The 19,128-nt window shown below is 34.8% G+C and overlaps 6 protein-coding genes and 1 pseudogene across 9 annotated transcripts; 3 read left to right on the forward strand and 4 right to left on the reverse strand.

Moving 5' to 3' along the window:
- Positions 1-358: 358 nt before the first annotated feature.
- On the forward strand, positions 359-3,120 carry srx-7 (7TM GPCR serpentine receptor class x (Srx) domain-containing protein; the record flags this gene model as incomplete). Its single annotated transcript, NM_070844.5, has 5 exons — positions 359-440; positions 1,359-1,471; positions 2,414-2,542; positions 2,592-2,798; positions 2,847-3,120. Exons 2-5 carry the CDS (start codon positions 1,413-1,415, stop codon positions 3,118-3,120), a joined length of 669 nt encoding a protein of 222 aa, NP_503245.4. The 5' UTR covers positions 359-440; positions 1,359-1,412.
- A 177-nt stretch (positions 3,121-3,297) lies between these two features.
- Positions 3,298-4,610, forward strand: C14C6.2 (ShKT domain-containing protein; the record flags this gene model as incomplete). Of its 2 annotated transcripts, NM_070845.4 has the most annotated exons (3): positions 3,298-3,529; positions 4,036-4,224; positions 4,271-4,610. In NM_070845.4, 3 exons carry the CDS (start codon positions 3,364-3,366, stop codon positions 4,423-4,425), a joined length of 510 nt encoding a protein of 169 aa, NP_503246.1. The 2 variants fall into 2 exon arrangements, with proteins under 2 accessions (NP_503246.1, NP_001300053.1); NM_001313124.3 differs by lacking the exon at positions 3,298-3,529 and having other exon boundaries at positions 4,152-4,224; positions 4,271-4,425.
- On the reverse strand, positions 4,555-6,248 carry sri-73 (Serpentine Receptor, class I; the record flags this gene model as incomplete). 2 transcript variants are annotated; one of them, NM_070846.4, is made up of 5 exons in its annotated part: positions 4,555-4,606; positions 4,663-5,087; positions 5,177-5,395; positions 5,922-6,050; positions 6,093-6,248. In NM_070846.4, the coding sequence occupies 5 exons, from the start codon at positions 6,246-6,248 to the stop codon at positions 4,594-4,596; spliced, it is 942 nt and encodes a 313-aa protein (NP_503247.2). In that variant the 3' UTR covers positions 4,555-4,593. The 2 variants fall into 2 exon arrangements, 1 of the variants encoding a protein (NP_503247.2); NR_132479.1 differs by having other exon boundaries at positions 4,594-4,606; positions 5,135-5,395.
- Positions 6,249-6,882: 634 nt separating this feature from the next.
- Positions 6,883-8,369, reverse strand: sri-72 (Serpentine Receptor, class I; the record flags this gene model as incomplete). Its single annotated transcript, NM_001313062.1, has 4 exons — positions 6,883-6,928; positions 6,987-7,411; positions 7,597-7,815; positions 8,133-8,369. 4 exons carry the CDS (start codon positions 8,367-8,369, stop codon positions 6,883-6,885), a joined length of 927 nt encoding a protein of 308 aa, NP_001299991.1.
- Positions 8,370-10,734: 2,365 nt separating this feature from the next.
- C14C6.12 lies at positions 10,735-11,369 on the reverse strand (annotated as a pseudogene). Its single transcript has 3 exons — positions 11,250-11,369; positions 10,813-11,202; positions 10,735-10,767 (listed from the first exon to the last, which is right to left on the reverse strand). Coding segments are annotated over exons 1-3 (543 nt in total).
- Positions 11,370-12,194: 825 nt separating this feature from the next.
- On the reverse strand, positions 12,195-14,903 carry C14C6.13 (Peptidase S1 domain-containing protein; the record flags this gene model as incomplete). Its single annotated transcript, NM_070848.1, has 5 exons — positions 12,195-12,296; positions 12,423-12,788; positions 12,841-12,889; positions 12,939-13,053; positions 14,633-14,903. The coding sequence occupies 5 exons, from the start codon at positions 14,901-14,903 to the stop codon at positions 12,195-12,197; spliced, it is 903 nt and encodes a 300-aa protein (NP_503249.1).
- Positions 14,904-16,533: 1,630 nt separating this feature from the next.
- K06H6.5 (sulfotransferase family protein) lies at positions 16,534-18,592 on the forward strand (the record flags this gene model as incomplete). Its single annotated transcript, NM_070849.1, has 7 exons — positions 16,534-16,720; positions 16,951-17,003; positions 17,057-17,199; positions 17,246-17,389; positions 17,441-17,500; positions 18,109-18,415; positions 18,467-18,592. The coding sequence occupies 7 exons, from the start codon at positions 16,534-16,536 to the stop codon at positions 18,590-18,592; spliced, it is 1,020 nt and encodes a 339-aa protein (NP_503250.1).
- Between the last annotated feature and the right edge of the window lie 536 nt (positions 18,593-19,128).

Below are 19,128 nucleotides of genomic sequence, written 5' to 3' on the forward strand. Positions count from 1 at the left end.
GTTCAGGAAATATTTTCAATTATATGATATGTATGTAGATGTACAAAAACTATGTACAAATTTGTTCATTCCTGTATGTAGTTTCGTTTTCATTACCTCATAGATCATAACATTTTTTATATGACTTTTCGTTTAGTTCCATAAAAGTCATAATTAGGGCTCCCATGAGGTCGCCGCGCTGGACTGATGGTGTCACTCGAGCCGCATGTTTACGAATGTATAATGTGGTGCGGAACCCCCAACGTGTCGGCCGTTTCCTAATAACTATCTCTCGCATCTCATTGCACACACACAGCGGTGCGCAGCGTCTGCGTGAGGTCCGCATTTTGCGCCTTGCTCACAATCAGCTAAAAGCCCTAGTCATCATGATCAAATACTATCAAAATTTATGAATCGATCCTTCGATTTATGAATCGATCCTTCGAAATCGATCCTTCGAAGTAAGTCATAAAAACCGACCTCCAAAATTAAGAGTGGCAAAAACTAAGTAATTGTCACTTTTTGACAGTAAATAAAAAATTTTTTTATTATGATATTCGGTTAGTTTGACACCATAGAAGTAGATTTGGCATTTTTCCCACTGGCGCTACTCCTCCTTCAAAAAATCAATGGATGGTTAGGCCATTTTAGAGATTCAGAAAACTTATTCCGATTCTAAAAAGTAAGCTTTTCGAGCAAGTGTATTTTTGAACAGCAATAACAATAATAAAATTCTATGTTTTTTTTGCGCGACAAGACCCTATGTGTTAATATAAAGGAAATCACTATGTCTTTCGTAGCACATTCTGTATGTGACAAACACGATGTGATACATATAAAGGCTCACGGTGAGCCTTGTATATGGTCTTATAAAAAGCTAACATGTCTGTCAAGTGGTACCTAGGCCTGTGTTCCTTCTCCCTTACCACAATTGCAATTTTTACAAACTTTCTGATCCTACCACCGATCCTTCTTCTGGGATTTTCTGATAAGAAAAATGCGACCTATGTGATTGCTTTCTTCAATATCATATCAGATCTGTTGATGCTCTCCGTGAACTTTCATTTTTCCGCGTCACTTATTGCTGATGTGAGTTCCGAAAAAATAGTCATTCTGAACATGACTTCTATAAAACGACAACACTTTTGGCTCAGAGGGCGTGGGATGAATCTGGGTGGGCGACAAACTTTTTTTTTCCGGCAAATCGGCAAATTGCCAAAATTGAACAATTTCAGCAAATCGGCAAACCGGCAAAGTGTCGATTTGGCGGGTTTGCCGGAAAAAAACGGCAATTGTTGAAATTTTTGACAACACTTTTGGCTCACTTGTATTATAGTTGTAATCATTGCAAAAAAATATCGATTTATGTTATTTTTCAGAGATATATCTTATCCGAGGAAAGAACAAGCAATCTCAGCGTATTTTTCGGATGGATGTTTTTGGAAGGATGGTTTTTGGAAAGTCTGATACAGCCCACAATGGCAATCAATAGGTACCATATGTTGCTAAAAATTATTCATGATTACATATGTTCGAACTTCTAAAGATTGCCCATTCTGGGACGTCTCCACCAGGGCTGTCTTTTTTTTTGGGTTTAATCCAGCCGAAAAACAAAAAAAATATTTCGACAAGTGCAGTTTACAAGCAAAAATATGATTTTGTATTGGTTTTGTGTAATCGTTTTTGGTTTTGAAGAACGTAATTTTTTTGTATTTTTGTGTTTTGGTCCAAAATCAGAACAAAATTTTTTTTTGTACTTTTGTTTATTTAGTCAAAAAATGTTTTGGTGACAGCTCTGGTTTCCACAGTAACAATGTACAAATCTGAGGTGGGTGGCAAACGATTTTTTCGGCAATTTGGCAAATTACTGGAAATGAAAATTTCCGTGAAATCGGCAATCGCCGAAAATTTTCGGCAAATTGTGGTATTTCTCTTTTGTTTGTTGGAAATTTCAGAATTTCAACTTTAATCGGCAAAATTGTAAGCATCCTATGAATTTTTCTATATCTATTTGAAAAGAATTCCATGAAAATGTCTAAAGAATACATTTCCGGCGAATTGTTATCCGGCAAACGGCAAAACTGCAATTTATCAAAAATAAAAATTTCCCGCGAATCGGCAAACCGATTACAAAACAAATTTAAAAACGATTATAGAACAAATACATAATCGTATAGAAATAAATAAATAAATAAATAAATAAAACCGGCAAATTGCCGTAATTGCAAGTTCCGGCAAATCGGCAAACCGGCAATTACAAGTGCATACCAATAAAAATACAAAAAGCCTGGTACAAATAGTGGTCCAATGCGGGCTATTCATAGGCATTCCCCTGGACTTGCCTGCTATTTGCCCGATAGTTGCCCGATGGTCGCCCTCTATTTCCAAACCCTGAAATATTTATATTATTAGCCCATAAACTTGATTTTGAAAGATTCACGGTAATTACGCTAAACCGGACAAACGTATTCACATTTTGTCGTACACTTCTTCTATTCATCCCGATCATCGCAGTGGCTTCAGCCGCAGCCACGTTTTCACAGTACATCTTTCCATGTTGCATGTAAGTTGGAATTCCCAAAATTTTCAAAACATTTTTTCCATCTCTACAGATTCATAGGCGATATTTCAATAATGTCGTATATGGCTGTCACTATTCCAAATGTGTATTCATACTCCAAACTGATCATACTTTCATTTGACTTATTTTGCACTGGGATATCGACGGTTTGCTATGCGTGCGTTTTCATGACTATACGAAATGCCAATAAAAAAGTTGAAGACGCTTTAAAGAGCAAAAAGAGAAAACAAGATACCAGGTTAGTATAATATTTTGGAAATTATTTTTATTTGAACAAATTTTTCAGATATCTTGTGCAGTTTGTGTTCATCTCCATTTTCTACATCGCTGCCTGGTCTCTATTCTACGTTCTACCGTATATAGTTCCAGCTGACAAACCAACATTTTACGCAGCTGTTCCATTCTTCATCACCCTAAACGGATCCTCTAACTCGATCATTTTCCTGTCCTACAACATCGAAATCCGAAAATATCTGAATATTAAAGTTCTGTGGCAAAAACTAAACGGAGTTTCCGTTTCAAGTAACATCCCAGTGTTGCCATTTGTAACTCCACCATGAAGTTACTCCAACTTTGAATGATTTTTATCATCAAATTAATTTTAATAAAAATTCATTTCCGTTTCTTTTCCCTTTGGAACAAACATTTTTTCATTATTTCAGGCCAGCAACAAAAATCAGAATTTTGATAACAAAACTTGCGAAATTTCCAAGGATTATGGAATTATCGAGTTCATTAAATAGTCGCATGATAGTGGCCAACATTTCTAATCATCTGAAGAAAAAAATCATTTCATTTTCATGATGATTTCCCGAACATTTTTGCTCCTCTTTTTTGTGTTTTCCATTTCCAAGTGTGAAGTGCAACTCGGATGTACTTCTCCGCCACTTCCCGATGCAAATGGACTTTGTCCCGACGGATATACTCTGATTACCGCAGGAGGGTGCTGTCCTGATTCTGATGTGTACAGTAAGTTTGCACTTCACTTGAAAGCAAACTGAGAAGTTGGCGGCCGACACGCTAACGGGACTTGGACACTGCTGATAGTGAGTGTTTCTGGGAACCCGCAATTTGTCGGCTGCAAACTTTTTCTCTTTGAAGAGGCATTTTTGTGGGACTTCAAGATTAAAAAAACCAAATTTTCTTGGCAAAAATTCAAACTTTTTCTGAAAACTTTGACGGATACTCTGACATCAAAAAAAATTGCATGACTCTTCAGCCAGATCGAGACAGCTTTAGAAAGTACTGGAAACTTCGAAAAACCTCTGGAACTTTTTGAGAAAATCTGAAACCTTCTTTAAAAATTATGGATCATATAGAAATTTTAAAGAACGCCTAGAAATAACGAAATATTTTCTGTGAAATTTTGGTGAATGAAGAAAAATTTGAGAAAATTCTGGAACCCATTACATATTATAGGATGTTTTAGACTTACAAAATTTATCAAATAGTCATATCGTTTGGCATATTTTCAGTTATCTCTGCCACAACAACCACCACTACAACTACCCAAGCCCCAACCACCACTGCTTCCTCCGGATCTTGCCAGGACAAGGTCAACCCGAAAACTGGTGTCAGTGACTGCCCTGGCATGAAGGCATACTGTAACAATCCGGCCTACGTTAGTGTCATGAAAGATCAATGCCCGAAAACTTGTGGATACTGTAAGATTTCTTCTCAGAAGCTTCCCTAATGAACCGATAACTTCAGGCAGCAGCTCTGCCACCACCGCCGGCACTTGCCAGGACAAAATCAACCCATCGACTGGTAGAAGTGACTGTCCGGGAATGGCTGCCTATTGTAACAACCCGGTTTATCACGATGTGATGAAGGATCAGTGCCCGAAGACTTGTGGATACTGCTAAACTAAGAATAAATTTTTAAAAATTGCTTTGAATGGTTGTGCACTTTGGTGAAAAACTTTGTATTTTTTTGACTGAATTGCCTAAAACTTTTTTATTTTCAATAATATAAGTTAGAAAAAAATGCAGTGTAATCGATCAAAACACCACTGAAGAAATTATAACAGATACTCATGCCGATTTCCTGAAAACAAAAAAAAAGCTAATGAACATTTTTTTAAACCATTTACAAGGCTTTACCTTTTCAAAAACGTTACAAATAATTTTCGGTAAGGCGGGAAAAATATCAAAAGAGATATCATATTTATAGACGAATGACTCGCAAACCAGGCAATCAAAATTTCACCAATAACATTCACATGTGGAACCTCAAAAATTAAGACCAATGTTAGAAAAATTGGAGGCGCCAGACACAGCATAGCTGTCACAAACTGAACCATCAAGCTGCGAAGAGCGTCTTGATGCTTCTCATACGTGGATTTTGAAATTTTTTGCTTTAAATTAGTCATCATAGAGAATATATCAATGGTAAACATGAGTAATAATACAAAAAAGAGCAATCCTCCAAAAATTGCCATACCGAATACGACATATATAACCGGAGAACTCACATAAAGTGCAAAATGAGAAAGTTTCGAAAAGTTTATGTAGTGTTCTGGGTAGTTCTGTAACTGATTTTTAATAGTTTTTTGAACTGAATTTGAATCAGTACACTTTTTTCGATTCAATATTTGGAAAATGTTTGGGCCCATACCTGCTTGATGAACACCAAGCTTTGTTCTCTATCCAAATTCAAGTAATTCACAACACCACAAAAAATTAGCGGACAAAATACGCAAAGAAAGTAACAAGTGTATAAAATGATGTCGGGAAGCACGTGTATTTCGAGAATCGTTGCGATGGCTTGATGTTTCTTGTAGAAACATACCATAAGGCTTTCCAGTTGGATTAATGCTATGAAAGCGGTTGTCACCTGTAATTAACAAATATAAAAATCGTTCCTTCAAAAAATCATTGTTCTGTGAAAATTGAAGTACTGTAAACCAACTAAATTTTTAAAACATTTCGCTGTCGTTTCTTTACGCAGCAATCATTACTTATATACAAAAGCATAAGTGACTGTCCATAGTTTGTAGCCTATGTAGTCTTTTTAGTATGTGACGTCCCACTCAACGTCACTAAAAATTGTTGGAAGGGTCTGGCCGTCTCGTGGGATCCTGGTTGTGGTGCACACATCTTGGTGAAAACTTTCGTAAATATTTTGATGGGAGACTCAAATTGTGCGAGAAAAATGTTTTGGCGGGAAATTTGATTTGTTTGAATAAAAAACCTGAGCGGGAAGTTCGAATTTTCTGGGAAAAAACTTGGAAATTCAAAAACAAACCTGCAGGACATTTCTTTGGAATGTTTTATGTTGCATCTATGTTATAAAAAACTTATAAAACCTATTAAAAACTCCAACGACTCTACATTTTCAGATTTTCCCATTTCATACTTACTACGCAGGTGCTTGACGAAACGTCAAACCACGTGGATAAAATGCCAACTGTATACCCCGCAAAAGTAGGAAATAATGTAACTGCTTGCATTAGAAACGTTAGATAAATGTCTGTCAATGTGCAAGCTAGCTGAAAAAAGCCGTTTATTGTTCCTAACAAAAGTTATGTTACCTGAAAAACCAAAAGATAATATTTGAAACTGTCAAGTTGGTTACTTTTGAATAGAAGCAAGTATATGCCAAACAAGTTAAGAAGCAACGAAATTGAACCGATAATATGGTAGTAGTTGAGAAGCCATTGTGGCTCGCTGAAGTCTATTTCGTACATTTTTGAAATGCTAGACTGCCAATAGCGTAAGGTAGCAAATTAATACTTGGAAGTTAAAACTCAGAGTCAAGGGCTATTTTTCACCTGTCGTGTAAACTAAAAATTGCTTTCGGATATACATGCTATGACAGAACAGATTGGCGTGACGCAGAAGCAAAGTTTCACCAAAAATAATTATAAGAAGAGTTGATGGAAAAATAAGACGGGAGAGGAAAAACGAAAAAATTTGTAATTAATGAAATAGGAGGGAAAACAAGATAAAAAATCACAACCTGAATAATTTCAACGCGGAGAGCAAAACGCTGAAAAGTGAGTGAATTCAAAATTTATATCCATGAAGAGTGTGTATTATATTGAAAAAAAAACTTGAATAAAACATATATGAGTTAGGCTTCTAGCTTACATAGATCGGATTTTGAAAGTTTGGCTCAATGAATGGCGCTGATCCACTCCTTAAATTCATTGAATTGCGGTTTTTTTTATATTTAAACCCACATCCAAACCCTAATTGTTGTGTAGTAGGAGCAGCCCAAAACTCGAACCGGATGAAAATAGTTTGTAGTCCTGAGAGTAACTTGTAGCTGTCATCACTACCAACTGATCTATCTCAAAATCAAAACATCAGTGTAATCAATCAAAACACCACTGAAGGAATTATAACAGATACTCTTGCCGACTTCCTGAAAACAAAAAAAAATAGCTTATGAACATTTTTTAAAACCATTTACAAGGCTTTACCTTTTCAAAAATGTTACAAATAATTTTCGGTATAGCCGGAAAAATATGCAAAGAGATATCATATTGATAGATGAATGACTCGCAAACCAGGCGATCAATATTTCACCAATAAGCTTCATATGTGGAACCTCGAAAATATATGCCAATGCAAGAAAAATTGGAGGCGCCAGGCAGAGCATCGCTGTCACAAACTGAACCATCAAGCTGCGAAGTGCGTCTTGATGCTTCTCATACGTGGATGTGGAAATTTTTTGCTTCAAATTTGCCATCATCGAAAAAATATCGAAAGTAAACAAGATTAGTAACACAGAAAAAACCAATCCTCCAGAAATAATGAAGCCGTATAAGAAGTATAAAACTGGAGAACTCACATAGAGTGCAAAATAAGAAAGTTTCGAAACGTTTATGTAGTGTTCTGGGAAATTCTGTAAGGAGATTGATTTTTTTAAAAATATTTTCATGCGAGCTGGGCTTCTGATTGACTGTTTCTAGTAGATTTTGCGACTAAGTTTTTTGTGTTAACATATTTATAAACTCCTTATTGTTAAAAATTTGTTAGTGATTTTGGATTTCAATATTTTCACAAACGATTTCGTTTTTTGACTCATACCTGCTTGATGTACACCAAGCTTTGTTCTCTATCCAAATTTAGATAATTCACAACACCGCAAAAGATAAGCGGACAAAAAACGCAAAGAAAGTAACAAATGTATAAAATGATGTCAGGAAGCACATGTTTTTTGAGAATCATTGCGATGGCTTGATGTTTCTTGTAGATACATGCTATAAGACTTTCCAATTGGATTAGTGCAATGAAAGCGGCTATCAGCTGAAAACAATCCATTACAATCGTTTATGTACATAGAAAACGATCAATTGGTGAAGACATAAAAAAATCAGTTTCAAGGTAGAGTAGCGCCAGTGGGGAAATTACTTTTAAACACGCCTATGGTGTCACAATAACCAAATATCATATCAAAAGAATTTAACAAATTTTTCTAAATTTTATATGATTTTTTGAGACTTTTAAAAATTTCAAATTGGATATTTCGTTATTGTGATACTATAGAATACTATAGGCGTGTTTTAAAATAATTTCTACACTGACGCTACTCCACATTTTAGTTTTGATCATATTTAACTCACTGCGCAAACGTTAGCCGAAACGGCAAACCACGTGGATAAAATGCCAACTGTATAACCTCCAAGAAGAGGAAATAATAAAAATGGGGTCATTAGGAACGTTAGATGAATGTCTGATAATGTACAAGCTAGCTGAAAAAAAACGTATATGCCAAAAATGTTCAAAAGGAATGAGATTGATCCAATAATATGGTAATAGTTGAGAAGCCATTTAGGCTCGCTGAAGTCTATCTCGTACATTTTGGAAATTCTAGACTGCCAATTGCGTAAGGTAGCGAATAATTATTTGAAGGTTAAAACTCATAATCAGAGAGTATTTTTCACCTGTTCTGTAAACTGAAATTTTCTTTCGGATATACTATGACAGAACAGATTGGCGTGACGCAGAGTGGAAGATTTTTATTCCCATTTAAAAGTTTCGGCAAATATATTCGGGTTGTCAAGTTATCTTTGGTATAATTGAAAATGTGATCAGAAATTTTTCAAATTATAAAAAAAAATTTAACAAGAAAAACCGTGTCAAAGTTTGTGCGGGAATTTAAAAACAATTCGTACATTTAGTTTTTTGCAATTTGGAACAAAAATCATTAAAAAATTCAGAAAAATTATATAGATTTTTTAAACAGTTATATTCGGAATAATAAAGTTGTATTCTGTTAAATCGTATTTATATTTAGTCATGTTCAATTTAAAATTTGAAAAAAATCGAAAATATGCAATTAGAAAATGAGAAAAATAAAAACAGCCCTTGATTATAAGTGACGAGGGAGGTTAATTTTGAGAAAATGTTGGCCGAAAATCGAAGGAAAGCACAAAACGGAAAACTTTAAAGACGGTGTAGTCGGAATTTTTTATTGTCTTATTATACTCAGAATTGTCTGAAAACACCGAATTGCACTATGAAACATTGAAAATTTTTCAAAAAAGAAGCTCTAGCGGCTCAAAAAATGACCTAAATTAGTTAAAATTTGAAATTTGACCGACTTGGCCGTAAACTATTTTTTCGAAATCACCGTCTCATTTTGGATATACCACTCGATCTTGTAACTTAAAATGTTTTTAACCCAAATCTGGACATCCATTGTCCTTAAAATACCTAAATCTAGTTGAAAACGCAAGATAATTGACTTGTATACCCAAAATTAGTCGTTGATTTCAAACAACTTAGTTTCCATTTGTTTCATTATAAAATTAGAAAATGAATTGTTTCTTGAAAAAATAAAAATGAATTGTTTCTTGAAACATGTTTTTAGGAACACATGGTTAAGTAAGAAAGTCTACCCTGCGAAAATTATCACAGTAGTACAGAACCTAAATTTGAATAACCGCGTAATAATGCTCATAAAAATATACAAAAAAATTCACCGACGTTCAATAACATGTTTTATTTTGATATGCCTTTTCTCTCTCCAGGTGCTATAAATGTTAATCTTGGTTCTGATAGGTCTCACTAGTTCTTTTAATCAAACTTTTCTCGATTAAACCTTTTCTTGCTCAAAAAAAATTTAGTTATTGTTGTGTATCAACTTGTATTGACCCACGACGTGGCTAAGAAGATCGTACAACGTGAACTCTCTAACTAACTTATTTATTCTTCAGTTTAATGTAATAATAAACTACTCGTCTTCGCCTCCTCGTTCTGCCTCAATACATAACAGTTATATATTAAGGTAATTAACAATTTCTTCGTATTTTTTCAGTTTTCGTTAATCAATATTATATAAATCCAAGATCCAGTGATCCAATGAAGGTCCAGTCATATAATTGAATTATGAAAGTATAAAGGTATTCGGAAAATATGACACATGGTTAATTATTGTTTTGAAATTTGCGTGAAAAGAAGAGTTTTATGATCTCCTGTGAGATTTTGAATACAAACTTATCATTTGGTGATTTTAAGCTATTCCAATTTTTGTTTCAGATTTCTAGGTATACCATATTCGATACTCATGTTCAGTCAAAAAAAAAAAATCTTAAATTATTAACTCCACGCGTGGCTCCACGCGTCCACGTTAACTTATTTTCTATCTATCCGCCCGACCAATAAAAATACTTTTCGGGGAAAATCGCAGCACATTTTGAACAGTTGCTCGAATTGCAGAACTTTTGATCTCGGAGACACTTTTAAAGTGTGTGAGCAGTTGTTCTCTCAATTTTCTTGTGGGAGCATGCTAGAAACGATTTTGGGTCAGGACCAACTGGCGCCACAAAATTTCGATCTTCAAGACTCCTCAGAGGACCTAAAAATTTACTGGAAGTCTGATAGCTGGAGATGTTATACTGGAAATATAAATTTTGATTTTCAAAATATAATTAACTGATGGATGCCGATTACCTCCCTCCGTAACGATAATCGAATCGAATTCGCAAAATTATCTCAACCGGACTATGGCCGGACAATTTATGAGTTCGAGCATTCAAACGATGACGGCACATTTTTAATTATGTATGTGGACCATTCCAGACAGTTCAATGTTTTACAATATACATTTTGCGAACTTTACTTTAAAGAAAAACATCATGATTAAATAGAGACATGTTAAAATAAAATAATAAAATAAAACTGAAAATCATGTTCTTCATTTCGAAGCTGGTCTCGAGGAATTTACTCAGTACACTTGCGTGATTTGATGACGAACTGAAAAAAATTTGGTTTAAAAAAAGATATATTTCAAAGTCTTACATCACGGAATCCATTCCATTCCTTCTCACTGCACTGCTCTGCAATCTCCTTCTTAAGACAACCATTGTCTCCATAAAACTTCTCGCAAGCCGGTGTCTCATTTGCCTTAATAGTAGCCTCCACTGCATTCGGATCCCACTTTGCAAAACAAACAGACTTTGCTTTTTCCAATTTCTTGGCACATGGCTGGAAGTCTCCTGTCATATATTCAATCACGTTGCAGATTTTTTTCACGTCTTGCATCATGTTTTTATGCTCGTCGGCGAATGATTTGCAGGTGACGTCAGCGAAACAGGATTGCAACGAATCGCACGATTTTTTGAATTCCTTGGTTTCTTGGGAGTCTTCATAGTCGAGTTGATTTTTTTGGGCCACAAAATTGTCGAGTTACTGCAATCATAAACTTTTTTCACTGATAACCAAAACATCAAACATACATTAAGGCAAGTGACTGCCTTGATCGCTTCCGAACGGGTGCAGTTTCGTAGATCAACAACTACATCTTTTCCTTGAGCAGTTGCAAGGAATAAAGCGGCAAAAAGCAGGTATCCGAACATTCTTCCACCGGGAAAAAAGTGAAGAATGAAAATTTCCGGAGGTAATGAATGGGTGGGGCCGACTGCTCACCCACACACTTAGTGAATACTTCCCCGATTAAAACATTTCTGGGGGTCAAAAGTTCCAAGATTCGAGCAACTGTTAGCAACGAAAAAGCGTGGCGAATGAAAATTTCTCTATCCACTGGGATTGCCACCTGTTCACACACTTTAAAAGTGTCACCGTGATTTGAACATTAGTAGGGTCAAGGCAAAAGCAAACGTTTTCTGAAATGAGCAACTGTTCAAAATGTGCCTACTTCCGCGTTTTTTAAAGGAAGAGTGGACTCTTAGGAAAGAAAAAAATGTCTTGCGCCTTGTTCATGTGACTGGAAAAATAGTATGTAATAGGAAAAAGTTACAGTAATCCTACAGTACAGTACTTCACCAGCATTAGATCTGGTAGGATTACTGGAAGTCTAGTGATACTGTAGAGTTTTTTTATTAGCTTGTAAGATTTACATTTAAACGATACAATTTTCGTAAAAATTTGATTTTGAAAAATATTTGCAAAATTATTTTAAATTTCTGATATGAGTAGTCTGACTTGACCAAACTACGGGAAAATTTAAAATTGCTTTTCTCTTAAATTTGGAAAAATAATTCCAAGCCCGAATTTTTAATCTTTATGATCTTTTGTTAAAGGAAGTCTCGTAAAAAATCCAAAATTTTCCAAAACTTGTCGAAACTTTTTCCTAAAAATTTTGAAAAGTCTCACTCGGTTATCTTTGAGTACATACAGTCATTTGAATTTATGATTCATTAATCTTGAAATACAATAAAAAATTACAACTTCAAGAATGCAAAAGTATGCGGGTAGGCGTATCCTACAGAGTTTCCATTTTCACCGTCGTTGTAGTTGCCGTAGATCACCGAATTGTTATTGTACTGTAAAAAAAAACAGAGTTTAATTTGTAGCCGACAAATTGCGGGTTAGGAAATGCCGCTGACAAAACAGGTACTGGTTACAAAAACAAATCGTGCAACCGACAGTTCACAGGTCTCTCAACTAACCTTTGGAATGTATGAATAAAACTGCGACGCCTGCGGGAAACACAAGGACACATCGGCCAGGAAGTATCCACAATCTCCAACTTTTTCTTTTCCATTCATCGACTGAATTTCTGAGTTAATGGGACGATAGAACCCAGTGTTCGGATCCCTGGTCTCTGAACATTTCTGTAATGCGCTCTGCCCGCAGAGCTCTCTGATGTTGTCGAGCTCGTTTTGCGAGCTCATCGGGCCAGGGAGTACGGTATCCGTAAGGATCCAGCCATCCACGTCAACCAATGTTCGGATCAGGTCAATGCTGATGGCGAAGGATTTGGAGCCATTTTTTGTCAAAACCCGTGTCATGTCAAATCTGACAGATATAGTCTTCTGGAAGTAAAATATGATTTTTAAAAATTTTAAATTAGGCTTTTAAGCTTACAAAAACCGGACTTTGAAGGTTTGGCTTTACAAACGGCGCAACTCCACTCCTAAATATTTTGTATAGTTTTGGCTCACAAAATTATCAAAAAAGCTTACATCCAAACACTACTCGTCGTATAGTAGGCGTAGCCCAAAACTCGAACCGGACGGAAATAGTTTTTATAGTCTTGATAGTAATTGTAAATATTGTTAGAGGTGTCGTAGCGGTATTCTGGAAATGGAAATTTTCTAGCAAATTAATTTAAAGGTGGGGTACCGAAATTTGAGACTTTGCGTATTTAGACCCAAAATGGTCCAAAACTACCGAATTTCGTAATGAGACGTTCTGAAAATTTTTCAAAAAAAAGTTATGGCCCCTCAAAGTTTTGGAAAAAACGGCCTATTTTTAGCTAAAATCTCAAATTTTGGCAACTTATCGGTGCACGGTGTGGATTTTTTAACAAAAAATCAAAAAAACATGTTCCAAGAATTAATTCATTCTTAACCATTGCGTGACACGTGGCATTTTTTTGAGTTTTTGATGGATTTTAGCTGTTTTAAATCAGCCAACTTTTAGCTTTGTTTCATTTTTTCTTCAAGTTTTTTTTGGATTATCAAAGTTGATAGCATTTTCAAGTAAGACATAAAGAAAAAACTAAAACAACACATTTTGTAATAGAGAAAAACAACGCCAAAATATGTATATCTTGCGCCAGGAAAAGTCCTCTAACTGACCATTGGGCCCACAACTTTTTTTAAAAATTTATCATTCTGATAATTAGATGTCTGGTTATAATACTAGCATATTTTAAAAATTTTTCTATGTCTATTTTTTGAGAAAAGGTAGGTAGTTGTGAAAAAATGGTGGTTTCCCTAACAGGGGAAGGATCTCAAAAAATCCTGAGAAATCTGTTACGTCATAACATATATTTGATAGTTGATGATTACAGATAATCACATCAAAAAAAATTAGATGTTTTAGAGCAAGTTCAACCAAATTACAGCGTCTTAAAGTTGACTAAAATGCTCTTCTTTTGAACATTAAAAGTTTTGATTTTTTGAATTAAAATATGAAGACTTTTTAGTCAACTTTGAAACGCTGTAATTTAGTTGAACTTGCTCTAAAACACCTAATTGTTTTGGAGTGATTATCTGTAATCATCATCTATGAAATGTATGTTATGACGTAACAGATTTCTCAGGATTATTGAAGAAAAACTGAAACAAAACTGAAAGTTGGCTGATTTAAAACAGCTGAAATCCATAAAAAACTCAAAAAAAATGCCACGTGTCACGCAATGGTTAAGAATGAATTAATTCTTGGAACATGTTTTTTTGATTTTTTGTTAAAAAATCCACACCATGGGTGTCGCAGCGGTTGGAACTTAATTTTTATTTGATTATCATCCTTTAAAGCATGTTTTGGCATTTTATTACGTGCTGTTTCGTTGATTGAGACGCTTTTTGGGCCAATGGGGACGGAAAATTGTGTCATATTTGTGTCCCCATTGGCCAAAAAAACATCTCAATCAACGAAATAACACGTAATAAAATGAAATGCCAAAACATGGTTTAAAAGATGATAATCAAATAAAAATTAAGTTCCAGCCGCTGCGACACCGATAAGTTGCCAAAATTTGAGATTTTAGCTAAAAATAGGCCGTTTTTTTCAAAACTTTGAGAAGCCATAACTTTTTTTTGAAAAATTTTCAGAACGTCTCATTACGAAATTCGGTAGTTTTGGACCATTTTGGGTCTAAAACCGCAAAGTCTCAAATTTCGGCACCCCACCTTTAAGGGGGATTTTAAACCTTTCAAAACCGGAGAGTAGAACTCTATGAGTTCAACTTGGTCACTATTACAGTATCCGGGGAAGGGAGCCAAGTAGCCAGCAATTCCATAAACAGCCATAGCCCCTGATATCTCAGCTTCTCGTTCAAATTTCAGCTTCCCATTTTTATCTGCCACAGAATGGATTACACGAAGATCCGGGCAACTACAGTTCATAGGAAGCTCGGTGAGCATTCCGATTCCCAAATCCTTTGAGACAGGATACAGAGAAGGATCTAAACCTTTATCCATAAATTTCCATCTGATTCTTTGAAAATACCAAAATCCTCAAAAACCGAAATCTGAGTCAAGTCGGTATAAAACAAGCGCGCGGAGTCATCAGATTTGGCAAAATTGAAGATTTTTGAAGCGGCTACTGGAGGTGATTGGCTGTTCAAAACACGTTTTTTCCACTAAATGTATTATGAAAACTTAAAGAAAATAGGAAGAAACCAAAGAATATAGAAAAGAATATCATGTGCCGACACATTTTTTTTTTCAGAGAAAAAACATCAAAAGCATAATACATGGTTTTATATGGAATACATTTACCATCAGCTTTTCATGTGCAAATTTTATGATTTGTGATAACACAAAAAAAGGTCAGGAAAATAAAAGAAAACTGGGAGAAATTTTTAACGAAAAAATTTAAAAAAAACCGCGGAAGATTCAAAATTTAAGAAAACAATTTTGGGGCGGTAAAATCAAATTTTCTGAAAAATTTTAGCTTAAAAAAAGATTTGGCGAGAATTACAAATTTAAGAATTTTATTGAAATTTTTTGAAAAATAAGTTTTGGCGGCAAATTTTCTCAAAAATAGTTCAGCGGAAACTTGAAAAATCCCGCTAATAATTTTATAGAAATTCAAATTTTATGGAAAAAAGTTTTGGCGGAAAATTCAAACTTTCAGAGTTTTTTTTTTGTTGTAAAAATTGATTTTTTGAACCAGTGCGAAAGCTTTTCTTCATTTCCAGTTCCAATTTCAAGTTTTAAAAAAGACAATGGTGAGTGTCTTATCTAAAATTTTGGTGTCGTTGTGTTTTGGAACGTTTTAATTTTTGCAGTCACTTAAGGAATTGAAGATCCGTCGGTGGATAGTACGGAGAAAGTCGCACAATGAAAGAGAGAAGACTTTTAAAATAAATTCTTGAAATATGGAAAATGAATTAAGAAATAATATAAAATACAAAATAAATTTGAGCTCACTTTAGTCGTTAAATTTTAAATGGAACCTACACTTTTAGGCAGAAAATATTGAAAAAGAGGTAGCAAAATTATTCATGAGTGGATTTTCTAGCATAAGTTTTCAAAAAAAAAATCAGAAAATTTTCAGAGCAATTTTTTTGAAAGTATTGAAATTTCTGTATATTTAAGATTTTTTTGGGGAAATCAGCTTTTACCTTTTTTTTAATGTCGAGGACAGAAAAAAAATTTCTTTCAGTTGTATGTCTCTTTAGATTTGTTGAAAAGTGGCGCAAATTGGAATTCCCCCGTTTTTGGGCTTGAAACAAGAAAAAACCAATTAAAAAAATTGTTATGGGTGCTCAAATGTATCATTGGAAACTAATTAGTTGAAGTCTCATCATCAAAAAGATGATAAAAATTACTTCAATGTTAGGATCAGGTTCGCTGTATCAGTTTTGCATTCAAAAATTCCCAAACGTTCACTAATAGATTAAAACGAGAAAACGGTGCTTGATGTATCGAAATAATGCAGCCGGGGCCGGTTTCTTAGCGAGATAAATGATCTTTAAATTGAAAACGTCCTGAAATGAATTTTCGTTTTTCCTTGAAAGATCTTCAAAGATACCAAGTCGGAACATTTTGCCATTCACTATAAAAGCAACTCATCAAATGCACTGGGCACCATTTTAAAATGACCATGGTTGTCAACAAACGATCTCTCTTGATTGTATGCTCTTGTATTTTATTCCTGGCACAGTGTATATATGTCATTGGAATTTTCACAAGAAAGCCAGTAGAAGTAGCCGTTGAAGTCACCACGGAAATACCGATGAATACCACAACTACCTCTGCACCTGTAATAGTAAAAGATATTCTTCCTGGAGGTAATGGCTTTCTTTCAGGATTGAGCTAAACCAGTTCCAATTTTATTATCATTTTTATTCTTGGTCTGGGGTTTCGGTTTTCTTGAATTTTTGGGTTTTCGAATTTGTGAGTCGCCATAAAATTATTTTCGAGAACTTTTCGGAAAGTCTCATTAAGAAATTTATTTATTTGAGCACATTCTAAGTCTGTAAAAGCAAAAACCGATTTCCATTTTTGAACAATGTTTCAGATCACATAACCGAGTTCATTCCCCCATTCGTCCCTCTGCTCAACGATTATGTGGTAAGAAGCTATGATCTCCCTAAAACATTTTCATCATCTTTTTCTATTTCCAGATAACCGAGAACTACAATTTACATGCGTGTATCGTTCGGAAAAGCATGTCCCAACTCACTACAAATCTCATGTGTTATTTGAGCAACACAGCCCTATACGAGGACCGAAATCGTACGTTATCTGACACCTGGGCTGCTAGAAAGTGAGTACACTGTTTTTAGAAAGCTGTTGTAAAGACCCACTTTCAGAGGAAGTTGCGACAATATTGCATGGTCTGCTTATGCTCCTTTGTACGAGAACGGAACTATGTCAATGAGCAGAATGACCAAGTTAGCATTCATAAGACATCCAGAGTCTCGATTCGTTTCCTTTTTCGTCGACAAGTGTATAAAGTAAGTACAGAACAACAGAATAACTATTTATATAAATCAAAAATTTTGCAGTACAAACTCGTGCTACGGTTGCAGAGATTTGCATTGTGCGGTGAAACTGGTATATGACAGGTTAGCGAGTTTCTTGAAATTTTAGGTTCATAGATTTTGGAAAATTTTCAGCCAAAGTTTTGGTCAAATTACTGATAATAATGTTTGACTTTTATAGTAAAAAAAAATAATATGAAATTTTGTTTCTGCAGTGATGATGGTTAGTTGAGCTTTATTCTAGGAGTACTGTATGGGGTACTGTAGGGGTACTGTAGGGGTACTAAAGTAACACTGTTGGATTACTTCAATGTGACTGCAGTATTACTGTAGATGTATTAGGTGTGTTATAGTGGTGATGTAGGGGTACTGTAATTGTACTGTAGGTGTTTTGTAATGGTACTGCAATAGTACTGTAATGGTACTGTATCAGTAATGGCACTATGGGGGTACTTCAACAGTACTGTAAGGTACTGTAGAAGTACTATAGGAGTACTGTAAAATTACTATTTCAGTAAAAAAAAATATATCTAAGAATTTGAAGAAAATCCAGAAACATTTTAAAACATTTTAAAAATCTTAAGCTATGGCAGTTTTGTGAAACTTTTAGAGAATTTAGTTGAAAGTGGATCTCCGCTTTGAAAAATAAATAAAAAGCGACTAGAATATTTTACAAGACTATAATATTTCAGACTAATGAACCACGTCCAAAACCGTCACTTGATTGACCAATCAGAGTCAGAGCTCTGGTGGTTTGATTGGCACGCGGCTCCTCAAACCTGGAACTGCGATTTTTACAAACATCTCACCGATTATCATCTCATCAAAATTGGCACTTCACAAAAAGACCGAAAACTTGCGATGAAGCAGTTGCAAATCGCATTAAAAACTGCAAACGTCGAGGATAAGTACATCGAGAAAATCATGGCGGACACTTTGGTCAGTGATACAAAGCATGGAACTCATCAGTCTAAATCAAACCTTAGGATTTTGCAGCAGGTAACCTTTTACTCTACTAATTTGTATTGATATGTATATTTTTAACTTCAGGTTCGTACTGATCCTTATGTTCGTCACTACCTTCATCGAATCTACTACTTTGACTACGTGGCTTTTGGATTCGAAATACCAGAAGTATACAGTGCTGATCTGCCTGAGTACCCGCTGCGAAATTGATGGATTAATAATAAAATTGACCTCACTTTTAGAATTTTAAAAATTGTTTTAATAAATATATGTACACTGCTCTGAAAAACTGTTTCTTGGTTCATTATTTGGAAAGCTTGTGCAAAAGTTTTTACGGGTGACATTTGAGATCAGTGCCTGATCATTTTTGGAGAGCTGATTATATGTGGCATGAACTTCAAATTAATATAGCCCTGGAAAACATTTTTTTACAAACAGTGGAGGTTTCCAAAACTGGCACCGCTGAAAATTTTTCAAGAACTTATGGACATCGCTAATCGAAATAGACGAGTGAGTAGAAATAAGAAATGAGGAATTCAAGGTATTTTGATATTTGAGTTTAAGCTGCTTTTAGACTTCAAAAATGTGTGAGAATGCACAATTTTGGGTAAGCAATGTAAATCGCTGATCATATTTAATTTCATTCCATCCAATCTACGACAGCCAATCTACGACATGATTTTGCAAATAGCTTCTTCCAATTTATAGGATTAAAAAAATTTCAGCTCCCATATAATTTGAAAATC

Source organism: Caenorhabditis elegans, chromosome V, assembly GCF_000002985.6.
Source record: "Caenorhabditis elegans chromosome V".
NCBI classification, from domain to species: Eukaryota; Metazoa; Nematoda; class Chromadorea; order Rhabditida; family Rhabditidae; genus Caenorhabditis; species Caenorhabditis elegans.